This window comes from Azolla caroliniana, unplaced genomic scaffold (genome assembly GCF_043228905.1).
Source record: "Azolla caroliniana isolate FFs.n. ecotype wild unplaced genomic scaffold, voAzoCaro1.0.p SCAF_11, whole genome shotgun sequence".
Taxonomy (NCBI): domain Eukaryota; kingdom Viridiplantae; phylum Streptophyta; class Polypodiopsida; order Salviniales; family Salviniaceae; genus Azolla; species Azolla caroliniana.
In genome coordinates, this window is record NW_028230446.1 from 13891678 (window position 1) to 13906007 (window position 14330).

At 35.7% G+C, this 14330-nt stretch overlaps 1 protein-coding gene across 4 annotated transcripts; it reads left to right on the forward strand.

Annotated features, from left to right (window-relative positions):
* The first annotated feature begins 1370 nt into the window (after positions 1 to 1370).
* Positions 1371 to 13820, forward strand: LOC147857870 (putative pectin methyltransferase QUA2). Of its 4 annotated transcripts, none has more exons than XM_087326608.1 (9): positions 1371 to 2744; positions 3802 to 4569; positions 4665 to 4794; positions 6989 to 7229; positions 9735 to 9933; positions 10622 to 10755; positions 11783 to 12086; positions 12930 to 13068; positions 13209 to 13820. In XM_087326608.1, the coding sequence occupies exons 2-9, from the start codon at positions 3932 to 3934 to the stop codon at positions 13356 to 13358; spliced, it is 1935 nt and encodes a 644-aa protein (XP_087182734.1). In that variant the 5' UTR covers positions 1371 to 2744; positions 3802 to 3931; the 3' UTR covers positions 13359 to 13820. The 4 variants fall into 4 exon arrangements, with proteins under 4 accessions (XP_087182734.1, XP_087182732.1, XP_087182733.1 ...); XM_087326606.1 differs by having other exon boundaries at positions 1371 to 2579; positions 3773 to 4569; XM_087326607.1 differs by having other exon boundaries at positions 1371 to 2579.
* Positions 13821 to 14330: the final 510 nt, after the last annotated feature.

A 14330-nucleotide genomic window follows, 5' to 3' on the forward strand; every position in this document is an offset into this window, starting at 1 on the left:
AACAACTCATATTCGAAGAGATATTATGTTGATGGGTTAAGATCCTATAGAGGCAATCATCAAGATACCAATAATGACCAACATGACCCCATAAAATGCAAAACCATTAAAATCTAGATATATCCCTTCGTGGCTCAATTTTTTATTAGCTTGCCAATATAGTGTGAAAGGCATAGAGACAAGGTTATTTGTTGTTGTAACTTCTAGGAATTTCTCATCAAAAGTTATTTGAGACACCCATGGTATATTGGATTAGTTAGTAATCACAACAAAGTAATCATTTATCTTCCTTGCTTCATGTTGCATAGCATGTGCGCTAGTCTTAGTGCATAACATGTGTGTTATTCTTTTTTGCCTTTCCTACCTGGATGTGCAATATGAGCGAGCTTGTACAAACAAGAGCCATGGATGGCTATGGAACATGTGTATTGACACTTGGTTGGATCTTTCTATCCAATCATATCGATCATTGGAATATGAGAGAGCTTACACAAACAATAGCTACAAGTCATTGTCGAATACGTGCATTGGCATATGGTTGGATCTTAGTTTCTAATGTACAAATTGAGGAATCTTCATTTTCTTTTTGTATGCATAAAAAATAACGTTTAGACTTAAAATTTCTTCGTAAATCATCTTAGGAATACAAACTTTTATCAATGTGTTGTGCAACATCCTTCGTTTTTTCTAAAGCAAGGACTCTAATCTACGTCTCAGGTTCCTCATTTCTCAAACCAATATCTAAGATCATGAGTCTAACTTGATACAATATACTTTGAGAGAAAGAGAGGGAGAGAACACGACAAAGTCTCAAATGAATGGTGCATGCATTCATCACATGAATCATATGCTTTGTAGAATGGGGTTTTCACTAGAATCATATGCTTTGTAGAATGGGGTTTTCACTAGTGGGCCGGTATTTGTGTGTGGTATGCTATGCCAATTCTCTTCAAGGTCATGTGACGGGAAAATTTCCCCGGCCAGGCAGGCATGTTGGAACCCGGGCGAGACGAAAAATGAGATCGCAGAATGCAATATGTACCAAATGTAAATTAATATAGGTCATGAAATTTACAAGTAAAAAAAACACAAACAAAAACAAGACAAATAAAAATAAAGCAGAACACATAGAAGGCAGCGGTAAATATGTATGTATAAAAGCCCAAATCCCTTCTCTCTTTCTTTACCACATGTTTTCGCCTCCCTACATCCAAAAACACACTGTGCTCTCTCACTCACACGTGTGTGCCCATGTACGCCATTACCACACACACACACACACACACACACACACACACACACACACAGGCACACGCACGCACTGTGTCTTAGTAGCCTGTCTCCAGTTCCTGCAAAAAGCTCGCCATTCTCTTAAAAGCTTCGCGACGCCATCGCTGTTCCGCCAGGCCGTGCGCTGCGCAGCCTCCTTCCTGCTTTCTTCTCTCCTCGTCACTTTCCCTCATCTTTCTTTGAACCACCTTTCATCTCTTTCTCGTCTTATACTTCTGTAGCTAAGCTACCTTATCATTCATCCATCCATCTCTCTCTCTCTCTCTCTCTTATACGAATCTTCGAAACAGATAAACAAGTAGCCTATTGATTCGCGGAAGAACGAGAATAGCTGGATCCTGTTCGATAGCTGCTTTCTTCCTCCAGCAAAAACTGTCGCTTCCGGATCAGCTAGAGCTTCAGAAGCTTTAACATTCTCGTGATGGTGAATATGAGCTTCGTGATGAGACGATTTTAAATTCGATCAATGTTGAGCTTCCGATCCTTCCACTTTCGTAACAAAAAAGTGATGAAAATTTAGAAGCTAATCCTTCTGTCCACAATCACCTCTTGAATTTGACATTAAAGTTTTAGTTTGAAGTCTTTTGCAGAAGAAATCGCTCCTTTCGGAACTCTCTTTAGAGGCAGCTGTATTGAGAGCGCTTCCTTTTCTTTGGTTTTCTGATCAGCTGAGCTTCAGAATCTCTCTCGATGGAGAATGAGCAACAGAAGCTATTTAGTTGATACGAAAGAAGTCTAGATAAATAATGAGCTTCAGATTAAGCTAATAATCCACCCTCCCCAAAACACCCACCCCAACCCACCCACACATCAACATATCAATTCCTCCGTTCTTTTAAGGGGAATCCTTCTCGTTTGCACAAGAAAAGGTTCAGTTTCAACACTCTTGCTCTTCGCTCAGTCACAATTTTGAGAATTTCACATGTCTTCTGAAAATTCGATTTTCTGATCAGCTGAGGCTTAGAAATAACCTCTGATTTCGATAAAGAAGAGATGAAATAAATAGGTTTTACCAAAGTTGTTTGAAGGTGAATGACTTTGATGTCGAGACTCTTATCTTTCTGTGCACAATCATTGCGTTTTGAGGGGAGGATCCATCTGTTTCGCAGAACAAAAACTACATTAACAGAAATTGTTTCTCCAGCTGGTCCACATTCTCTGCCGTATTGAATCTGGTTTTCTCAGCTCAACTTTGAAGTTTTTTCAACAAGAAGAGTTTTGAGGATGAGCTTCAGAAAGAATTCTCCGAAAGAACGCTAATAAAGAAGAGAATCGAATGATAATTCAGGGTGAGTTATTGATCATAGAAACGGTTGAAAGATGATGATTGAATGGGCTGTATTTCTTCTGCATCTTACAACTGTCTTTAGTATACTGCATTCTTAGATTTTAGGAATTGACATTCCATCCAACATCAGAAGCTTTTCAAGAAGAAGGATCAAACGACAATTCTGGTGAATCTTTGATCATTGCTTTTGTACAAAGGCTTGAAAGAAGAATGAATGAATATCTCTGTGGTGTTCAGCTGAATTCCGCAATTATTTTAAGAAAAGAAGAAGAAAGCTCAGAAAGACAAATGAAAGTTTGAGTAGATTTGAACCTTCCTTTGTTTACGATAGTTATACAAGCTATCTCCATTTGCACATGTAGGATATGTAAACAAGAGGATATTGACTGACTTTAGAACTTCAGAAGCTTCTGAAGAAAAAGGAGAAGAAGGAGTAGGAGAAGAAAAAGACGCACTCAAAATTCAGAGTAAGTCATACATTGTGTTTTCTTCACTGCAGAAAGCCTGGAAAACATTAAAGAACTGTTCTCTTTACAGCTTTCTCCATTTGCACAGCCTGAAATAAACTATACAAGCTATCTCCATTTGCACAGTCTAGGATATGTAAAGAAGAGGATATTGACTGATCTAGAACTTCAGAAGCTTCTGAAGAAAAAGGAGAAGGAGGAGGAGAAGAAGACGCACTGAAAATTCAAAGTCATACAATGCTTTTTCTGCACTGCACAAAGCCTGGAAGACATTAAAAAACTGTTCTCTAGATTTCATTCTCTAGAACTTTCTTACTATTTAGAAAAAGAATAAGAAGAGCAGCCTTTCTTTTCTTAGGTATTGCATTAATTACGAACATTATTTGTAACATGTTAACATTTTACTTTCTCCTGAACTTTTTCATCACTCTTGTTATCATGAACTCCATGCTATTTTTTAACTATAGTACATACAGTCCTCCTTATATACCAGTGTTGCCAAGGTCAGGTTTAAGGTCATATTTCCTTATCCATATTCGCAAAGGTCATGTTTTACTCTGCTTCCAAAGAATTATAGCATATTATATGCTCCGATAATTAGAACTTAGTTCTAACTGTAATGCAGCATGACATAACACTTACAATGGCGTGCAGGTTCATGGATCTTATTTTGAGATGGTGTATTATATGTTCTGGTAATGATAATTTAGTTCTAAATGTAATGCAGCATGACACAGCACTTTCAATGGCTTGCAGGTTCGTGAACCTTATGCTAAATGACAGTTGAAAGGTCCATCCAGTTGATGATTCCTTCAGATGTTTCCGAGAATGGTCTCAATTCCTCAGAATTTTAGCAGATTAGAGTTATCTATTTGACATTGCTACCATGTCAGAGGAGTTTATAAAAGTCAATAATTTGGGAGATTCTCATGGCGACAGCAGTCTCTTTAGTATGCATACATCAGAAGCTCCATCCTTTAATTCCTTTCATACAAATCGTTCGAGCTCATTCGTTGGTCTGTCGACTACACAATATCAGAACAAGAAAGGCTTGTTCTCACCTCTGGCAATGATCATCGTGCTATCTTTTGCCAGCATCTTTGTTCTTTTTGCTGTCCTTCGTTCGAAAACTATTGCTTATAATAATTCAGGTCACTCAGGCCCTAGGCTTATTATGAATTCATATAGGTGGCTTCAAGAAGATTTCTGGTCGTTTGATCTGAGAGCTGGAGGTATTTTCGGTTTAGGTGCTATTCACCCCACAGAGTTACTATTCTGTGCTAAAAGTATGGAGCATTATGTACCATGTTATAATGTTTCATTGGCAAGAAAGGCAGGGCTGGGAAATGATGACGATATATTACATGATAGACATTGTGACTTATCTGGATCTTCTCAGCATTGTTTGGTGCGACCTCCTAAGAATTACCATGTGCCTCCTCGATGGCCTCGTTCAAAGAAAACTGTCTATGCTGGAAACATGAAGACACTGCATGATGATCTAAAGGAAGCAAAGGTGGAAAGGTAATGATTGTGATGAATGAGATCAGACAGTTAAATTGTTTTTCTTTGGTGTTAATTCATTAATAAAGCATCCTCTAAAAATTATGAACTCCTAGGATTTCATTGGGTGAGGATAGTATGCTAACTTTCATGATATCCCAAGATGTGGATGGAGCAGAAGCACATTTTCAGAAGATTGCTAGAATCCTTGGCGTTCCAGATGACAGTTCATTCAGCCGGCTTGGGGTAAGTGATATCTCACCTCTCGACCATATCAGATTCCTTAGCTAATCAAATACAATAAGGTAGGACACATGTTTATTTACTTTCTGCTCTAAGACACCATGGAACCGATAATACCACATACGGTGATCTTTGAAAGAGCTTACCAAGGTGATAAAATATAATAACATAGGCCACCTCTTTGTCCGTCTCCTTTCTAGTAGACCACTGGAATTGGTATGGTTTGATACCAATTACAACTTGTGTATTACGTATGGTTGATCTTTGAAATAGCTTACAATGATTTCTTGGAACAAGCCTAAGCTATTCACTTGAAAAAGTTAAAGTTATTAGCATTGGAGGAGTTTGGAGGTGTGAGAATTAGCAATTAATTATAATAGGTGATGCCTCTCAACATCATGATTAGATCCAATTGTGTTCATAACTGAAGTTGTGGTCTCTTATGGTGAAGGCATGCGTTCAAATCTAGAATCTTTTATCATAAAAACTTAGTTAGAAATCAATCATCTCAAAATCACATACCCCAAGCAGTATAATTAGATTTTAGATCATTCAGCCCTTTCAGATATATCCAAATGAATTATTTGCATTTGAAATGTGATATTAAACCTTTAAAAATCCAAAACGTACCTTCAAATGCTAGGTCATAGTAATTTGTAGTCATTCCCTGATAGTATAGGTTACATTTTAACGATTTTGAACCTCATTAAGAACTTCCCAAGGTTCAAAATTACTAACAAAATAAAATCTCAGCTCTACAAGCAACCATATGGCAACTCGAAAACATTATATTATCAAATCTCTATCTAATAGATATTTAGATCCTAAAATGTTTTTATTCCTAAAATTTAAGTTGTATGTTATATGTTTAGGCAAGCTATATGTTTTTATTCCTAAAATTGAACTCCACATTTCATCCTCTTTTCTCTCATGATAAATTCTTGGAAACTGTTGTCTAGGGTGAACTTATAGCCTAGATTCTACCAGCAACAAGGAATTAAGTTGATGCTGTACGTTTCACATCCTCAGAGGCCCACAGGACTACATTTCACATATAGTTGGAAACTATTCATTCTTTCCAGAAACTTGTTTATGGAATAGTTTAATTATTCCAATGAGGCAAGTCAGATCTACTGGTCATCTTTTACTGATTAGTCTTGATTCGTTCATCTTGCAATCTTCCTCTTATTTGGCAGCTGCTGATGTTTTCTCTTTTTTACTTCTGGCCCTCTTTCATGTTAGCAAGTTACAAGTTTATATTCTCGAACTTTCAACTTCTCACATATCATGCTCTTTTCCCTGAATACAAATATGTGGAATCTGTCGACTAGGGTGTCACTGTTTACATACTATTGGTGACAAGAAACTAAGATGATAATGTATATTTTATACCTGATGAGGTCCACATGACTATATTTGCCACATAGTTGGAAACTAGTTATGCTTTCCGGAAACTTTGTTATGGAATTGTTTAACTATCCCAAGGAAGCAAAGTCAGCTATATGGTTCACCTTTACTGATCAGTCCCAATTCAGTCATCTTGTATTCTTTGTCTTACTTATCAGTTGGTACTTCATTTCTAATATGCATATGAGCAAGACTATTTTTGACATCATCTATACATGTCTAATGGCCAAACACATTTAGTTTTATGAAGATCTTAAAGTTTCACTGATTCTGGTCCTATGAGGAAATTAGCACATCATTATCATGTTGCATCTTGTTTGCCATTTAATTACAAAACAAGGTGAAAATTCAACCAGTATATCTGTTAACCTTGTATCTACATGACGCAATGATAGTCATCCTCTTGACTATGAATAGAGTTGTAGAAAACCCCATTTTTTTCAACTTTACGTGCTTTCTTATTATTGTTTGAAGCAGCTGTAACTTCATCCAGATAATGTGGCTCAGTTATAATTAGCTTCCCATATAGCAACCCTCTAAAACCTGGATGATTTTGTATAACAGGCTCAAATAAATACATACTACCCACTGGTAGGATAAAATAATTTCTGCATGCCATTATTGAACAGTTTTTTGGTTGATTTCAAAAATATACTTGTATAAAATCGTGTAGTCTTTTTAACATTTTGCCACAAATTCTCGCATGCTGTGTACCTTATATAATCAATGTTTTGAACAGGGTCGTTTTATTTGTGCTTTATGTAATTCTTCTATTTCTTGACCCTTCCAGATCAAAAAGGTGCTCAATATTGGTTGTAGCTATGGAAGCTATTTGGCATATCTCCTTTCAAGAAATTTTACGTCGTTATGTGTATCTCCTTATCAAGAGGAGAACAATCAAGTACAATTAACTCTTGATAGGGGCCTGCCTGCCATGATTGCTTCCCCTCTTACCAAACAATTTCCATTTCCAGCAGCATCATTTAACATGATTCACTGTGCTGATTGTGGAATCGACTGGAGTCAAAAGAGTAAGAGCTTTTACTTTCATTTCTTTGTCATTCTAAAAACAACGGAATGCTGTCAACAGTTTGCAATTGACTTAATATGGATTTGTCAAGTTTTGTAACTGGAGACTTAAAAAATTGTAAGTTAAAGATTGTATCATATTGGTTCCTTGAATGGCTGAAAACTTAATTAACCCAAGTGAATGTATCCAGTAGCTTGGCTCCTACACTCACAACATTGTGGGCCTCAATTAGTCGATGATGGTGGTTGGATTAAAATTTGGGATGAGAGGCAAACTAAGATTTCAGATCCAATGTCCAATACTCATAAAATATGAGAAAAGTAGTCCAGAAAATCAGAATGATAGGAAAAAATAGTCTCTTTCACATGGATCATAAATGAACTTTTGAAGTGCATAGTTACATTTGGTGCGTCAGAATATTCAGGAAGAGGATACTGAAAGTACGAGGTTAAGTAAAAAAATCTAGAGGGGAAGGATGTGCAACATGAAGGTTAGAGGAATTAAAAAAAAACCTAAACCCATCCTAATCACAGATGTAATACATATGGGAACTAGGGGTGGTGATGATGACGGTGATGATAGGAAGATTATATTAGATTCAATTAGATATTTTTTAGTGTCCATAGAGAGGTCAATATTGACACATGGGACCTAATATACACATGTTTTCTTGATGTCTGTCTCCTTCCTAAGAAGGGATATTCATACTTCGAAGCACAAAATCTCGATGTGCGAATAAGGCATACACATATGAGCTCAACCTTCTAGGTGTTCGCTTTATCGTGACACTGAAGGCATCACCCCCTCTTAATATGTCATTGTAGCTTTCACGAATTGCACTATATGCAGAGCATGTAAAAAGCTAGTGGTACTCATCCTCAACTAGCCCTTCCTTGCATACCTTACATGCCTTTATATTTGGCGGATTTTGATGCCATAATGCAACTTCAATACCTAGCTTGTGTGATCGAGTGCGAAGGTGTAAGGGCTCTACAAGAGTTAATACTCATGTTAGTGATGAGATAAGGTTGAATATGATCAACAGGCTGTCTTGCCTTATATTGAATCCACTAGAGAGGAAGCCATTTTTAAAGTTTAGGCAATGAAAATTCAATGGTGGAAAATGCAAGCTATCTGACAAAAGTTGCTTTCAACTTTGAGTATGTTTAAGCTTGTGATTACATTGATTGACAAAACATGATAGGACAATACAAAACTGGATGTGAGTACTTAAGCTTCTTTTCCAGAAAAGTTTCTTCAACTCATTTCTACTTTGGTCTCTAGTGCTGGCATTTGTGATGATTTGTTCACCGCTTTCGTCATACTCTATTAATCCATTAACATTATTTGTAAGCCTAGAAAACCGCAACTCTATGGCAGTCTCTTTTGGATTGTAGTTGTATCAGTTGTTTATGTAAAGCAATGGTGATGATGAAGAAGAAGAAAGTTGAGTGGGGAAACGTGCAGCAAAGAAAAGGGGGTTATCAAATTGAGCTATGGTTCAGCAGGCCATTAGTTTGATATGTACATTCATATTTTTTATCATGTACATACCTGTGATGTGAATGGAGATGACATAGCTTATAGGTTTCTAGGCAATACGATGAATGTGAAGGTCTTGCACGTCTTGATGTAGGTGTTGCAGTTTGTGTGTGCATAGGTTTGCATGCTTTTTCCTTCTATTGTATTCATTATTCAAACACACTGCAGTTTTCACCCCGTATTATTGTCATCTTTCACTTCCAGTATAGAAATATAGTATGTTGATTGGATCCTGAAGGTCTTGCACTTCTTGAACCATTAAGCCATGGTTTTATGGTTTGGTTTTGGCTCAAACTGAACCACTGCCAATTTCTAGTTATAAGTTGTAAGCTATAATTTATACTAGATAATTTATGAATTAAGTCAAGTTGAATAAACCACAAATGTTAAACTGATATAATTTGAAACTGAACTGTTCTCCCAAGCAAAAGTGAACAATTTTTCAATGTTGGAACTTAAACCAAACCAAACTGTGAAGACATTAAGTTGTTAAGCTATGCTTTTGTGGTACAGTTTTCGCTGCCGGTTGCTACTCTAATGTAACTGCTGCTTTCTGAAATTTGGTGATATGTATACTGTTTACTGAAACTCATTCTTGTGAATCTTGGAATTCAGAAAATCATGAGGCTTATAATATTATCACTTGCAGATGACAATTAATCTGATCATGATGCTAAATCTTAATCTGAATGATATAAACCTATTTCCTACTTTATCCAAAATTGTGGCTCAATTTTTGAGCTTGTATGTTTGATTATGGTGTTTATATTCATGCTTGATTATGTGCATGTTTGTAAGGACATATATATGTATGTAGGTATTAAGAGCCAGGAAAACACAATAATTTTTTTGAAATATACATTATGAAAGATACATAAATAAGTGAACAAATATTAATTCAATTAGGATTTATATGGGCCTATAAGTCCTAAATCACGTGATAACTTCCTGTCTGTGGATATAGATGGGCTACTGCTCTTTGAAATAGATAGGCTACTATCTCTGGAAGGGTACTTTGTGTGGATGATGTCTTCAAAATATATTGTTACTGAACAAATGCTCCAAAGCATAGACGATGCTGCAAAGAGCATGTGCTGGACATCGATTTCTAACAAAGATCGTGCTATTGTGTGGAGGAAGACTACTAATGTTGTTTGCAGACAGTAAGAATAATTTTATATAGCCTATATAAAACTCTTGTTTTTGCAGTAGCTTCATGATAATCTCTAAAGGTTGGATCTCAAATTCTTTGAGTGTTCTATAATCTATCATAATTTATTAGAAAGTTACATGTTTTGAGCTGGAATCCAATATGTAAAACATCCATAATATATCATCATAGACATATATCATCCATATAACTATAAAACAGTTGAAAAAAATGTCTGGTGAAATAAGCTTATAGAACCATCAAAATTCAGTATATCGTATTTTGAGTTGGCAATCCTATGGTGAAAAGCTGGATCGCGCTATAACTTTAATTCAAATTAAGAAATGCCCATTGAAATCAAAGATTAGAGAAGCATTAAAGAAATAAATATATGAACTCAATATATTTATCCATTGAGTTTGCTTCAGCTCATTTTTGTTTCAGAAGAAATGTTTTCTAGAAAAGGTAACGGAAAAACCATCATTCTATTAATAGATGAGAATAATAAGTATCAAAACATGGCTTTCTAGACTTTTGCATATTCTCATTTAAAATTACAAGATGCATATATGTAGGTAGTACTTTTGTTGAGGAATCAATATGGTTTGTTTATGGAACTTATTTGAAAACTATACTCATCATTACTTTTTTCTTTCCTAGTTTTGTTCTTTTTTATTCTTATCACTCTTATGTTTTTGTAGAAAGTCGGCCACAACTCTTGTTGATTGTGATGATAATGATGAAGGTGGCACCATTGCTTATAAGAGTCTTGGACGTTGTCATAGTGTATCAAAGGGAATACAACAAAAACTGTATCTTCCATCCACATTACCTGGTATTTCTTCATATAAATTTGATGTTCTCGGAAAATTTACATGGAGTTGGAATTTCAGAGAAGTCATGGTGTTTTTGTTCTATTTAGTATATGTAATATTAATGGCTTGCATGGTACTGGTCACTACAAGTTGGAATTCCATTATGCCTAGTAACTATTAGGGTAAGTCATATGATTCAATCGTAGATTTTGAGCTTAGTTAGTCAGTAGAGTCAAATGGATCCTGCACCTCGAGGTGGGGTGCACTAGGTTGTTTCCTATTAGATACATTCCGTGTTATTTTGGACTTCCGTTCCAAGGATTACTTGTATTACCTTTATCTCACGTTTGTTCAAATATCCTCGCTTATTTCTTATTAGGTGGTTGGAACTGGGAAGATTTCTCTTGCTTGATTGTCGATGGTATCTGAAGACATTCATGTTGCTTACTTTTCTAGTATTACCTCATTTATCATCATATCACAAGTTGTATTTTGTGTGTGGACAAAGTCTAAGATAGAATACAGAAAATTACGAAGCAACTTAAGTGTCTGAACAGAGACCAATAGGTAGATGTAACACCCAGAACCAGGAGTCTACACTATGGAAAATCAGGGTGGTGAGGCATCTAGAAATGTAGAGAGGAGGAAACATGAAGATTTTAGCCATTGGACATGATATGATCCTAGAACTGCTTAACAGTATCTCTTGGAACATTTAGCTACATAATCAGTTATTTTAATGATAAAAACAAAGCAGTTAATAGCTCTTGAAGAGTGTAAACTGCACCTTTTGAAAACTTCTATCGTAGTAATCACTTAGCTTGAAAGAGGGCGCTGCGAAATTCCTTCGTTATTTTTTTATATATTTTGACAGGTATCACCTTTCAAACGGAAACTGCCAATGTATTTGAACACTTAGAGAGAAACGATTTCTCTTTGATGCATGCAAAAGAGCAAAATGCTCACTTGTACTCGTCAGCAAAATTTCATAAAACAAGGCAAGATTATTTTAAATGCTTATCATTGTGCTGTATTTTGGTCTTTCAGGTTTTTTGCCAGAAGAACTATTAGATAATTCAGTTGCATGGAGAAGAATGCTAAAGAGTTATTGGTCTTCAATCACACCTCTACTATTTTCTGATCACCCAAAACGTCCTGGCGAGGATGATCCTTTACCACCATTCAATACATTTCGCAATGTCATGGATATGAATGCACTATTTGGAGGCTTCAATGCTGCTCTTCTTGAAGCTGGAAAAAGTGTGTGGGTTATGAATGTTGTACCAACAAGTGGGCCTAATACTCTGCCAATGATTTATGATCGTGGATACATTGGAACGTTACACAATTGGTATGTATCTACACCAGATTAGAGTTTATGGATTATGAACTGCATCGATTAGAATTTATGAAGACAGTTTATGTATTGTTACTGGCATTGGTTAGATTAAACTCCATCCGTAGTGACTGTCTTAATTTTAAAATCGAGAAAACATTAGAACATTAAGTTGACCTTTGACGCTTATTTTATATGCAAAATCATTATCATGATCAATCCATAAATATATTCTCAGCTATCAAATGGAGAATCATATCTAGCCAATCATTTGCAAGGGTTCATGAATTTAAGGTCAATTTAGATTGTTCACTGCACTGTGTAAATGTTAAAGTTAAGTAAAACTACATTAGATTGATTAGTTAGGCCTATTTCAAATGCAATGTTCTATGGCAGCATTTTGAAATACCAATGGGAGTTGAATCATATTTTTTCACATAGTTATAGAATAGTTGGCAAACAATACACAAAGAATACGTATGCTAAGTATTCTACCTTTTTTAAAATACTCAGAATATGTATTCTACAAATAAAATACGTTAAATATGTTAAATATGTGTAAAATACATTAAATATTTTCGTTAAAATTTTTGGAAAAATATTAAATGCTTGTTAAATATGTTGAATACATCGAATACTTTGAATACAAGAAATATTTTAAAATGGCAGTTCTAAAATGTGGAATACGTTTAGAATACCTCAGAGTATTCTAAACATAAAATGTGTTTTTTAACAACAATGTTGATTTTTCAATCATCTTCATGAGTGCATGAAATCTACTGGTTCCGAATGTTAGAAGATCCATTAGTATCATTCAGGATCTGCCTTACCCTAAGTCAATGGATGGATATTATGCAGGTGTGAGGCATTTCCAAGTTACCCAAGAACATATGATCTTCTTCATGCTGTTGGACTTCTTTCTCAACAAACCAAGTTTGGAAGGGGATGCAGAGTTTCCCACTTACTTTTGGAAATGGATCGGCTTCTAAGGCCAAAGGTAGGGTCCCTATCTTTTCATAATAATCAGGGAAATTTACACAAAAGTACCCCCCAGTTTGAACGAAATTGCCCCCATAATACCCTCATGTTACCTTATTAGTTGAATGTGACCCAAACCAAGTTTATGCGATATGACAGGGCTGGGTTTTGATACGAGATCGTGCTGACTTAATACTAGAAGCCAGATTAGCAGCCTACCAGATGAGATGGGAAGGACGCATCATTGAAGTTGAGGGTGATGACAACCTCCGTGTACTTGTATGCCAGAAGGTCTTTTGGAAGAGATAAAACCCCTCCTCCCATTTGTCATTTATGATTTCTCAAATTCTTTGTTATTGTTATCTACTCCTGGCACTTACAATTCATATGAATAAAGAAGGGGCAGTTTTCTCTGATTGTCCTTATTTCGGAACTAAAAGATGACCTCTTGTTTTGACTCTCGATAGATATCATGGAGATGTACCCTGAGATCATCAAAAGCCTACTGTGGTACTAATGAAACACATTGCTCTGGTCTCCCCTTTAGGTGTGTATGAAATCCCTAGGGAGATACTAAACATCTTTTATGGCAGGTCCATGTTGAAGCAACTCCAAACACCTTTTGTTGCTCAAGATTCATTGCCAGAGCTTTCTTGCATGAGTTAAACAGAGGTAGTTCATGTTTACATGAATGGTATTCCTCTACTTGACATCGTGGCCATTCTTCAGTGTCATACAATCGATACTACTCTTTTTCCTTACACTTTCTTATGGCAGGTTCTATCTAGTTCGGAAAATGCAAACATCTTCCATTGCTCAAAGTTTTCATTACATAAGTTCATTTTTCTGAAGTTTTATCCATGGTTGATAATACAAAAGTTTAAAGGTCCCATTTTTACGTGAGATTGTGGCCACTCCCTTTTGTGACACGCAAGTTGTCAATTGATCCTATTTTCCATCCTTGTGAATACTTTTTATATTCTAATCTCTAGACACAATATTCTTGGAGTTATATGATCATTCCCTCCCGTTTCTATTCACATTTCATCACCTCCATCAATTAACCTAGAGGTTTGTAAGCAATTAAGAAAAGAAAAGATATCATCAAAGTACAATCCCCCATTTCTCTACACATTTCATGCATTCTGATGGACTTCTTAAAGTCTATTATCGTAATAAAGGATTATGGCCATTGTTTTTTTGAGTTGTGTTATCAATTGATGAGGAAGCATTAGTCCTTGCAAAAGTTACTTTATTAAAGGATTCCCAATCACATACTTA

Excerpts from the sequence above, each read along its gene's own strand:
- LOC147857870 (XM_087326608.1), top strand. The coding sequence starts at position 3,932 with ATGTCAGAGGAGTTTATAAAAGTCAATAATTTGGGAGATTCTCATGGC. Across the intron at positions 4,570-4,664 it reads AAGGAAGCAAAGGTGGAAAG|GATTTCATTGGGTGAGGATA; the intron begins GTAATGATTGTG and ends ATGAACTCCTAG. Across the intron at positions 10,756-11,782 it reads TCTTCCATCCACATTACCTG|GTTTTTTGCCAGAAGAACTA; the intron begins GTATTTCTTCAT and ends TTGGTCTTTCAG.